The sequence below is a fragment of the Pristiophorus japonicus genome, chromosome 30 (genome assembly GCF_044704955.1).
Source record: "Pristiophorus japonicus isolate sPriJap1 chromosome 30, sPriJap1.hap1, whole genome shotgun sequence".
Taxonomy (NCBI): Eukaryota; Metazoa; Chordata; class Chondrichthyes; family Pristiophoridae; genus Pristiophorus; species Pristiophorus japonicus.
The window spans coordinates 3,318,183-3,330,364 of NC_092006.1; the positions used below are offsets into that span (position 1 = coordinate 3,318,183).

At 51.2% G+C, this 12,182-nt stretch overlaps 1 protein-coding gene across 4 annotated transcripts in view; it reads right to left on the minus strand.

Moving 5' to 3' along the window:
• The window catches only part of kcnn3 (potassium intermediate/small conductance calcium-activated channel, subfamily N, member 3), a 108,403-nt gene that overhangs the window by 9,091 nt on the left and 87,130 nt on the right, over positions 1 to 12,182 (minus strand). For all 4 annotated transcript variants that reach the window (XM_070868553.1, XM_070868552.1, XM_070868551.1 and 1 more), the window contains 2 exons: positions 6,886 to 6,996; positions 2,337 to 2,464 (listed from right to left, as the gene is read on the minus strand). In XM_070868553.1, coding sequence (XP_070724654.1) covers positions 2,337 to 2,464; positions 6,886 to 6,996 — 239 coding nt within the window. The remainder of the gene's footprint in view (positions 1 to 2,336; positions 2,465 to 6,885; positions 6,997 to 12,182) is intronic.

The window sequence follows — 12,182 nt, forward strand, 5'->3', positions numbered from 1 at the left end:
TTAGATTCCAGCCTGTAACTCACTCCCGGGTATCCGTTATTCTATATATAAACCCCCTCGAACTCCTCGATTAGATTCCAGCCTGTAACTCACTCCCGGGTATTTGTTATTCTATATATAAACCTCCCGAACCTCTCAATTAGATTCCAGCCTGTAACTCACTCCCGGGTATCCGTTATTCTATATCTAAACCCCCTCGAACCCCTCGATTAGATTCCAGCCTGTAACTCACTCCCGGGTATTTGTTATTCTATATATAAACCCCCCAAGCCCCTCGATTGGATTCCAGCCTGTAACTCACTCCCGGGGTATCTGTTATTCTATATACAAACCCCCCTGAACCCCTCTATTAGATTCCAGCCTGTAACTCACTCCCGGGTATCTGTTATTCTATATATAAATCCCCCCGAACCCCTCGATTAGATCCCAGCCTGTAACTCACTCCCGGGGTATCTGTTACTCTATATATAAACCCCCCGAAACCCTCGATTAGATCCCAGCCTGTAACTCATTCCAGGGGTATCTGTTATTCCAGATATAAACCCCCCGAACCCCTCGATTAGATTCCAGCCTGTAACTCACTCCCGGGTATCCGTTATTCTATATATAAACCCCCCCCCCCCGAACCCCTCGAATTGATTTCAGCCTGTAACTCACTCCCGGGTATCTGTTATTCTATATATAAACCCCCGAACCACTCGATTAGATTCCAGCCTGTAACTCACTCCCGGGTATCTGTTATTCTATATATAAACCCCCCCCGAACCCCTCGATTAGATTCCAGTCTGTAACTGACTCCCGGGGTATCTGTTATTCTATATATAAACCCCCCGATCCCCTCGATTAGATTCCAGCCTGTAACTCACTCCCGGGGTGTCTGTTAATCTATATATAAACCCCCCAAGCCCCTCGATTAGATTCCAGCCTGTAACTCACTCCCGGGGTATCTGTTATTCTATATATAAACCCCCGGAACCCCTCGATTAGATTCCAGCCTGTAACTCACTGCCAGGTATCCGTTATTCTATATGTAAACCCCCGGAACCTCTCGATTAGATTCCAGCCTGTAACTCACTCCCGGGTATTTGTTATTCTATATATAAACCCCCCGAACCCCTCGATTAGGTTCCAGCCTGTAACTCACTCCCGGGTATCTGTTATTCTATATATAAACCCCCCGAACCCCCCGATTAGATTCCAGCCTGTAACTCACTCCCGGGGTGTCTGTTAATCTATATATAAACCCCCCAAGCACCTCGATTAGATTCCAGCCTGTAACTCACTCCCGGGTATCCGTTATTATATATGTAAACCCCCGGAACCCCTCGATTAGATTCCAGCCTGCAACTCAATCCCGGGGTATCTGTTATTCTATATACAAACCCCCCGAACCCCTCGATTGGATTCCAGCCTGTAACTCACTCCCGGGTATCTGTTATTCTATATATAAACCCCCCCCGAACCCCTCGATTAGATTCCAGTCTGTAACTGACTCCCGGGGTATCTGTTATTCTATATATAAACCCCCCGAACCCCTCGATTAGATTCCAGCCTGTAACTCACTCCCGGGTATCTGTTATTCTATATATAAACCCCCCGAACCCCTCGATTAGATTCCAGTCTGTAACTGACTCCCGGGGTATCTGTTATTCTATATACAAACCCCCCGAACCCCTCGATTAGATTCCAGCCTGTAACTCACTCCCGGGTATCTGTTATTCTATATACAAACCCCCCCGAACCCCTCGATTGGATTCCAGCCTGTAACTCACTCCCGGGTATCTGTTATTCTATATATAAACCCCCCCGAACCCCTCGATTAGATTCCAGCCTGTAACTCACTCCCGGGTATCTGTTATTCTATATATAAACCCCCCCGAACCCCTCAATCAGATCCCAGGCTGTAACTCACTCCCGGGTAGTTGTTATTCTATATATAAACCCCCAGAACCCCTCGATTAGATTCCAGCCTGTAACTCACTCCCGGGTATCTGTTTTTCTATATATAAACCCCCAGAACCCCTCGATTAGATTCCAGCCTGTAACTCACTCCCGGGTATCTGTTATTCTATATATAAACCCCCAGAACCCCTCGATTAGATTCCAGCCTGTAACTCACTCCCGGGTAGTTGTTATTCTATATATAAACCCCCAGAACCCCTCGATTAGATTCCAGCCTGTAACTCACTCCCGGGTATCTGTTTTTCTATATGTAAACCCCCGGAACCCCTCGATCAGATCCCAGGCTGTACCTCACTCCCAAGTACTGCCTATGGTCCTGTATATGGGTCCCCTGTTTGAAGGGTGCGCGTCACTGCCCCTTCCCATGAACTCACTGGTGGATGGCCTGCAGGAATTTTCGCTGGTGCTTCCTCACTTTGGCATGGTCGATTTTCTTCAGCAGTTTCGTGTGTTTGTAGATGAGCCAGGTCTCCCGCAAAACATTGGCTGCTGCATTTTTTATCTAGTTAGGGGATGGGAGGAGGAGGAGAGGAGAGCAACGGATTAGGGAAGCAACTGAGGGAGAGTCTGAACATCGGGACCCTTTCAAAGGTATGGTCTCACCATCAAGACCTTCAGTGGTCACCTTGCAACAATGAATCTCACCATCGGGACCCCTTTATCAGGGGGAGTCTCACCAGGAGACCCCTTTATCAGGGGGAGTCTCACCAGGAGACCCCTTTATCAGGGGAGTCTCACCAGGAGACCCCTTTATCAGGGGGAGTCTCACCAGGAGACCCCTTTATCAGGGAGAGTCTCACCAGGAGACCCCTTTATCAGGGGGAGACACACTGTGAGACCCCTTTATCAGGGGAGCCTCACTGTGAGACCCCTTTATCAGGGGGAGTCTCACCAGGAGACCCCTTTATCAGGGAGAGTCTCACCAGGAGACCCCTTTATCAGGGGGAGTCATGCCCGGAGACCCCTTTATCAGGGGGAGTCTCACCAGGAGACCCCATTATCAGGGAAGTTTCACCAGGAGACCCCTTTATCAGAGGGAACCTTACCATCGGGACCCCTTTATCAGGGGAGTCACTATCGGGAACCTTTCAAAGTTACAGCAGAGAGAAACAATAACTTGGCCCAGTACCTCCGCTGCCTTGTTTGGGTTACAGTGACTTGCTCTGTTAATTAAGCTGCTGCCTGTCCCCAGCTTTGTGATAACTTCGGATATCCAAGGTGTCCAAGTGGACAGACCACTTCACATGCCGCAGCTGCCCATCACCGGAACACAAAGTGAGGGCCAACTCTTAATGGTGCAGTGTGTCCATTTCAAGTGTGTTAAATTATCGTCTGTAACCAAGGGGGAGGCCCAGCTATGTCTTCACAATTGTTTTCTGCGTCCCGCCCCAACTCCATCTGTGGGGGCTGGATGGAGCCACACGGCCCAGGTCTGTATTGATGTTATTTGGAAACTGGCAATAACTGCAGCCCCGAGATACAGTCTTCTGCCAACCTTTCATCCCATCCTTGCCCCGTCGCCTTTTGCTGGAGGGAGTCACTCCCTCAAGGGTGTCAGCCGTGGCTCAGTGGGTAGCACTCTCACCCCACTCCAGAGACTTGAGCCCATAATCCAGACTGACACTCCCAGTGCAGTACTGAGGGAGTGCCGCACTGTCAGAGGGGCAGTACTGAGCGAGCGCCGCACTGTCGGAGGGGCAGTACTGAGGGAGCGCCGCACTGTCGGAGGGGCAGTACTGAGGGAGTGCCGCACTGTCAGAGGGGCAGTACTGAGCGAGCGCCGCACTGTCGGAGGGGCAGTACTGAGGGAGCGCCGCACTGTCGGAGGGGCAGTACTGAGGGAGTGCCGCACTGTCAGAGGGGCAGTACTGAGCGAGCGCCGCACTGTCGGAGGGGCGGTACTGAGGGAGCGCCGCACTGTCGGAGGGGCAGTACTGAGGGAGTGCTGCACTGTCAGAGGTGCAGTACTGAGGGAGTGCTGCACTGTCAGAGGGGCAGTACTGAGGGAGTGCCGCACTGTCGGAGGGGCAGTACTGAGGGAGTGCCGCACTGTCGGAGAGTCAGTACTGAGGGAGCGCCGCACTGTCGGAGGGGCAGTACTGAGGGAGTGCCGCACTGTCGGAGGGGCAGTACTGGCGTAACGCCGCACTGTCAGGGGCGGTACTAAGGGAGTGCCGCACTGTCGGAGGGGCAGTACTGAGGGACGCTGCACTGTCGGAGGGGCAGTACTGAGGGAGTGCCGCACTGTCGGAGGGGCAGTACTGAGGGAGCGCCGCACTGTCGGAGGGGCAGTACTGAGGGAGCGCCGCACTGTCGGAGGGGCAGTACTGAGGGAGTGCCGCACTGTCGGAGAGTCAGTACTGGCGGAGCGCCGCACTGTCAGGGGCGGTACTAAGGGAGTGCCGCACTGTCGGAGGGGCAGTACTGAGGGACGCTGCACTGTCGGAGGGGCAGTACTGAGGGAGCGCCGCACAGTCGGAGGGGCAGTACTGAGGGAGCACCGCACTGTCGGAGGGGCAGTACTGAGGGAGTGCCGCACTGTCGGAGGGGCAGTACTGAGGGAGTGCTGCACTGTCAGGGGGGCAGTACTGAGGGAGTGCCGCACTGTCGGAGGGGCAGTACTGAGGGAGCGCCGCACTGTCGGAGGGGCAGTACTGAGGGAGCACCGCACTGTCGGAGGGGCAGTACTGAGGGAGCGCCGCACTGTCGGAGGGGCAGTACTGAGGGAGCACCGCACTGTCGGAGGGGCAGTACTGAGGGAGCGCCGCACTGTCGGAGGGGCAGTACTGAGGCAGCGCCGCATTGTCGGAGGGACAGTACTGAGGGAGCGCCGCACTGTCGGAGGGGCAGTACTGAGGGAGCGCCGCACTGTCGGAGGGGCAGTACTGAGGGAGTGCTGCACTGTTGGAGGATCAGTACTGAGGGAGCGCCGCACTGTTGGAGGGGCAGTACTGTGGGAGCGCTGCACTGTTGGAGGGGCAGTACTGAGGGAGCCCCGCACTGTTGGAGGTGTCGTGTTTTGGAATTGAGTTAAAACGAGGCCCTGTTTGCGCTCTCAGGCGGATGTAAAAGATCAGATGAACTAATTCGAAGAAGAGCACATGTGGGTTGGTTGTGGGGGGGGCGGTTCTCCCCAGTGTCCTGGTCAATATTTATCCAACAGATTATCTGGTCATTATCACACTTCTGTTTGTGGGAGCTTGCTGTGCCTAACGTGGCTCCTCTGTTCCCTGCATTATGAAAGTGACAACATTTGCAAACGTACTTCATTGGCTGTGAAGTGCTTTGGGGATGTCGGGTGGTTGTGTCAGGCGCTCTATAAATGCAAGAGCTTTCTTTCATCTGCCTCTCTAGGGCAGGCAAGGTAAGCACAGAGGCCTGGAAGTAGGCCCGTGTGCACAGTGTCTCAGCCAAAGAATGACGTGTGTGACACCAGGGAATGTGGCACCTGACGTCACTGTGGCCGCCTGCCTTCAGCCACGGATCCCGGAAATCCCATTATCATCATCATCATCATCATAGGCAGTCCCTCGGAATCGAGGAAGACTTGCTTCCACTCCAAAAGTGTGTTCTTGGGTGGCTGAACAGTCCAATACGAGAGCCACAGTCCCCTGTCACAGGTGGGACAGACAGTGGTTGAGGGAAGGGGAGGGTGGGACTGGTTTGCCGCACGCTCCTTCCGCTGCCTGCGCTTGGTTTCTGCATGCTCTCGGCGACGAGACTCGAGGTGCTCAGCGCCCTCCCGGATGCACTTCCTCCACTCAGGGCGGACTGGTCTTTGGGCCCAGGGACTCCCAGGTGTCGGTGGGGGATGTTGCACTTTATCAGGGAGGCTTTGAGGGTGGTCCCTTGTAACGTTTCCTCTGCCCACCTTTGGCTCGTTTGCCGTGAAGGAGCTCCGAGTAGAGCGCTTGCTTTGGGAGTCTCGTGTCTGGGGGACCATGCGGACAATGTGGCCCTGCCCAATGGAGCCGATCGAGTGTGGTCAGTGCTTCGATGCCGGGGATGTTGGGCCTGGTCGAGGACGCTAACCTTGGTCCTCCCAGGGGATTTGTAAGATCTTGCGGATCCTGCCGGGAATCCCACCGAACTGATGAGTGACACAAGGAGGTTCTGCCCTCCTGCAGACTTCGACAGGTCTGGAGACTGGAGCCTGCTGCGAGAATGTCAGCCTGACCTGGTCAGACGCCCGCACACTCTGGCAGCCCGCAGATATCCTGTTCTGACAGAGCTCTGGCAGCTCCAAAGACGAGAGAAGGATTCCTCTCCCTGCCCCAGCCCGTAATTGGCCAAGATTCCCAGCTGTTTCCCGTGTCCCGGGCAGGAGAAGGACCGTCACCTCAGTTACATCTTCTGAGGCCCATCTGGTAGCGAGGGGGCGGGGGAGAGGGGCAGTAGAGACACCTCGATATTACTGGGCTGGGTGCGGTCCCTGCTCCTGATCGCTGACCCCTGCTGTGGAACGAGCGCAGGCATCGGGCGCAGGCAGGATGGGGCTCGGCTACGATGCCCCCATGGTCGATCAGCCTGCTGGCGCTCCCTGTCCAGACTCGCGCTGGAATCACAGACACTTGTGGCAAAGTCCCAGAGGGCGGTCGGTCCAGCAAGGGTGGGCAAATATTGAGCAAAACACACATTTTGAATATATAAAAGGGAGGCCCTCAAAATATAAAGAATAGCAATGGCGGGGGGGATCGATGCTGGAGATCACTGGGTCTGCGCTTTGTGATGGGCGGGAGGAAGAGTGCCCTTCACTCCGACAGCGCTCGCTGAAGATGCTTGTCCGCTCCCGTCAGCTCACTCGATCGCTGGCTCGAGTCCACGGGTGTAATAGCCGCGGATTGACCAGCTGAGCGCAGTGTCACAGTATATGCTGACATGTGGCATACATTGATGGAGGTTACTGGAGCCTGGTCTCCTTACCCGCTTGGTGAGCTGTGTATCCATCATGAAGTTATGGACATGCTTCTCGGCTTTGGTTAGTTCTAGTTTCCTAGCAACGACAGCTACCACCAGCGCTGTACATCCTGCACCCTTGGGGAGGGGGGAAGGGATGAGAGAGACAATGAGACACACGCAAACAGAAAGGGAAGGGGAGGGAGGGAGAGAGGGAGGTGTACGCACAGAGAGACACACAAAGACAGAGAGGGCAACACATCAACAGCGAGAGACGCGGAGAGAGATGGTAAAACAGAGAACCATACACACAAGCAGATAGATACAGGGAGACGCAGGGAGGAAGGGTGTCCAATGGATATATAGAGAGAGAGAGACAGGGAAAGTAAGAGAGAGCGATAGAGTCAGAGAGACCGAGAGAGGGAGAAAGAGAAACAGAGAGTGAGAGAGAAAGAGACAGAAAGAGAGAGATAGAAAGAGACAGAGAGATAGAAAGAGAGACAGAGTCATAAAGAGAGATGGCGAAATAGAGAATCATATACACAAGCAATAGATACAGGGAGAAACAGGCAGAGAGGGTGTCCAATGGATATAGAGAGACACAGGGAAAGTAAGAGAGGCAGAAAGAGAGATGGATAGAAAGAGGAAGAGACGGAAAGAGAGACCGATAGGAAGAGAGAGGGAGAAAGATGCATAAATAGGGAGACAGGATGGGAGACAAAGGCAGTGCATAAACAGAGAGACAAATGGATAGAGAGAGAGAAACACAAAGAGAGAGAGAGAGAAACAAATGGATAGAGACAGAGAAACAGAGAACAAATGAGGAACAAGGCAACACACACACACACAAATAAGGAAAGAGAGGGGGAGACCCAGAAAAAGGAAGGAAAAAAAACAAAGAGGAGATTAATTATTTTTGAACAAGCTGTTTCTTCTCGAAAGTAACCACAAACTCTTGTCCTGGAGAGCACACACCAATATAAAACAGGAGGGGCACTGGAGTGGAGCCCCGCACTGCCCCTCACGGGTTCCAAGATCAGGTCCCAAACTCAAACAAACACACTTCCAACCCATTGCCGTGTAATATGGTGATTTCACGATGCGTGAAGGAAAGAGAGAGCTCGGTCGGGTGTTATGCTCCTCCTGTACCATGTGGGAACTCAGGGACACTTCCGGTGTCCCTGATGACTACGTGTGCAGGAAGTGTATCCACCTCCAGCTCCTGACGGACCGCGTTGCGGAATTGGAGCTGAGGGTGGATTCACTCTGGAGCATCCACGATGCTGAGAATGACGTGAGTATCACGTGTAGTGAGTTGGTCTTACCGCAGGTGAAGGGTCCACAGCCAGATAGGGAATGGAAGACCAGCAGGAAGAGTAGTGCAAGGAAGGTAGTGCAGGGGTCCCCTGTGGTCATCCCCCTGCAAAACAGATACACCGTTTTGAGTACTGTTGAGGGGGATGACTCATCAGGGGAGGGCAGCAGCAGCCAAGTTCATGGCACCGTGGCTGGCTCTGCTGCACAGGAGGGCAAGAAAAAGAGTGGGACAGCAATAGTGATAGGGGATTCAATGGTGAGGGGAATAGATAGGCGTTTCTGCGGCCGCGACCGAGACTCCAGGATGGTATGTTGCCTCCCTGGTGCAAGGGTCAAGGATGTCTCGGAGCGGGTGCAGGACATTCTGAAATGGGAGGGAGAACAGCCAGTTGTCGTGGTGCACATTGGTACCAACGACATAGGTAAAAAAAGGGATGAGGTCCTACGAAACGAATTTAAGGAGCTAGGAGCTAAATTAAAAAGTAGGACCTCAAAAGTAGTAATCTCGGGATTGCTACCAGTGCCACGTGCTAGTCAGAGTAGGAATCGCAGGATAGCGCAGATGAATACGTGGCTTGAGCAGTGGTGCAGCAGGGAGGGATTCAAATTCCTGGGGCATTGGGACCGGTTCTGGGGGAGGTGGGACCAGTACAAACCGGACGGTCTGCACCTGGGCAGGACCGGAACCAATGTCCTAGGGGGAGTGTTTGCTAGTGCTGTTGGGGAGGATTTAAACTAATATGGCAGGGGGATGGGAACCAATGCAGGGAGACAGAGGGAAACAAAAAGGAGGCAAAAGCAAAAGACAGAAAGGAGATGAGGAAAAGTGGAGGGCGGAGAAACCCAAGGCAAAGAACAAAAAGGGCCACTGTACAGCAAAATTCTAAAAGGACAAAGGGTGTTAAAAAAAACAAGCCTGAAGGCTTTGTGTCTTAATGCAAGGAGTATCCGCAATAAGGTGGATGAATTAATTGTGCAAATAGATGTTAATAAATATGATGTGATTGGGATTACGGAGACGTGGCTCCAGGATGATCAGGGCTGGGAACTCAACATTCAGGGGTATTCAACATTCAGGAAGGATAGAATAAAAGGAAAAGGAGGTGGGGTAGCATTGTTGGTTAAAGAGGAGATTAATGCAATAGTTAGGAAAGACATTAGCTTGGATGATGTGGAATCTATATGGGTAGAGCTGCAGAACACCAAAGGGCAAAAAACATTAGTAGGAGTTGTGTACAGACCTCCAAACAGTAATAGGGATGTTGGGGAGGGCATCAAACAGGAAATTAGGGGTGCATGCAATAAAGGTGTAGCAGTTATAATGGGTGACTTTAATATGCACATAGATTGGGCTAGCCAAACTGGAAGCAATACGGTGGAGGAGGATTTCCTGGAGTGCATAAGGGATGGTTTTCTAGACCAATATGTTGAGGAACCAACTAGGGGGGAGGCCATCTTAGACTGGGTGTTGTGTAATGAGAGAGGATTAATTAGCAATCTCATTGTGCGAGGCCCCTTGGGGAAGAGTGACCATAATATGGTGGAATTCTGCATTAGGATGGAGAATGAAACAGTAAATTCAGAGACCATGGTCCAGAACTTAAAGAAGGGTAACTTTGAAGGTATGAGGCGTGAATTGGCTAGGATAGATTGGCGAATGATACTTAGAGGGTTGACTGTGGATGGGCAATGGCAGACATTTAGAGATCGCATGGATAAATTACAACAATTGTACATTCCTGTCTGGCGTAAAAATAAAAAAGGGAAGGTGGCTCAACCGTGGCTATCTAGGGAAATCAGGGATAGTATTAAAGCCAAGGAAGTGGCATACAAATTGGCCAGAAATAGCAGCGAACCTGGGGACTGGGAGAAATTTAGAACTCAGCAAAGGAGGACAAAGGGTTTGATTAGGGCAGGGAAAATGGAGTACGAGAAGAAGCTTGCAGGGAACATTAAGGTGGATTGCAAAAGTTTCTATAGGTATGTAAAGAGAAAAAGGTTAGTAAAGACAAACGTAGGTCCCCTGCAGTCAGAATCAGGGGAAGTCATAACGGGGAACAAAGAAATGGCAGACCAATTGAACAAGTACTTTGGTTCGGTATTCACTAAGGATGATACAAACAACCTTCCGGATATAAAAGGGGTCAGAGGGTCTAGTAAGGAGGGGGAACTGAAGGAAATCTTTATTAGTCGGGAAATTGTGTTGGGGAAATTGATGGGATTGAAGGCCGATAAATCCCCAGGGCCTGATGGACTGCATCCCAGAGTACTTAAGGAGGTGGCCTTGGAAATAGCGGATGCATTGATAGTCATTTTCCAACATTCCATTGACTATGGATCAGTTCCTATGGAGTGGAGGGTAGCCAATGTAACCCCACTTTTTAAAAAAGGAGGGAGAGAGAAAACAGGGAATTATAGACCGGTCAGCCTGACCTCAGTAGTGGGTAAAATGATGGAATCAATTATTAAGGGTGTCATAGCAGTGCATCTGGAAAATGGTGACATGATAGGTCCAAGTCATCATGGATTTGTGAAAGGGAAATCATGCTTGACAAATCTTCTGGAATTTTTTGAGGATGTTTCCAGTAAAGTGGACAAAGGAGAACCAGTTGATGTGGTATATTTGGACTTTCAGAAGGCTTTCGACAAGGTCCCACACAAGAGATTAATGTGCAAAGTTAAAGCACATGGGATTGGGGGTAGTGTGCTGACGTGGATTGAGAACTGGTTGTCAGACAGGAAGCAAAGAGTAGGAGTAAACGGGTACTTTTCAGAAAGGCAGGCAGTGACTAGTGGGGTGCCGCAAGGTTCTGTGCTGGGGCCCCAGCTGTTTAAATTGTACATTAATGATTTAGACGAGGGGATTAAATGCAGTATCTCCAAATTTGCGGATGACACTAAGTTGGGGGGCAGTGTGAGCTGCGAGGAGGATGCTATTAGGCTGCAGAGTGACTTGGATAGGTTAGGTGAGTGGGCAAATGCATGGCAGATGAAGTATAATATGGATAAATGTGAGGTTATCCACTTTGGTGGTAAAAACAGAGAGACAGACTATTATCTGAATGGTGACAGATTAGGAAAAGGGAAGGTGCAACGAGACCTGGGTGTCATGGTACATCAGTCATTGAAGGTTAGCATGCAGGTACAGCAGGCGGTTAAGAAAGCAAATGGCATGTTGGCCTTCATAGCGAGGGGATTTGAATACAGGGACAGGGAGGTGTTGCTACAGTTGTACAGGGCCTTGGTGAGGCCACACCTGGAGTATTGTGTACAGTTTTGGTCTCCTAACTTGAGGAAGGACATTCTTGCTATTGAGGGAGTGCAGCGAAGATTCACCAGACTGATTCCCGGGATGGCGGGACTGACCTATCAAGAAAGACTGGATCAACTAGGCTTGTATTCACTGGAGTTCAGAAGAATGAGAGGGGACCTCATAGAAACGTTTAAAATTCTGACGGGTTTAGACAGGTTAGATGCAGGAAGAATGTTCCCAATGTTGGGGAAGTCCAGAACCAGGGGTCACAGTCTGAGGATAAGGGGTAAGCCATTTAGGACCGAGATGAGGAGAAACTTCTTCACCCAGAGAGTGGTGAACCTGTGGAATTCTCTACCACAGAAAGTAGTTGAGGCCAATTCACTAAATATATTCAAAAGGGAGTTAGATGAAGTCCTTACTACTCGGGGGATCAAGGGGTATGGCGAGAAAGCAGGAAGGGGGTACTGAAGTTTCATGTTCAGCCATGAACTCATTGAATGGCGGTGCAGGCTAGAAGGGCTGAATGGCCTGCTCCTGCACCTATTTTCTATGTTTCTATGTTTCTAAGACAGTGAAAGAGAAAGGGGGTAGAGAGAGACAAAGTAGGAGGGATAGAAAGAGTGGGGGAGAGACAGACGGAGGGAAAGAGAAAAAGCTAGAGAAAGGAGGAAGAGAGAGACAGAGTGTGAAACAGACAGACAGAGCAGGCAATAAACAGACAAAGAGGATGAGGAGAGAATGAGAGAAAGTG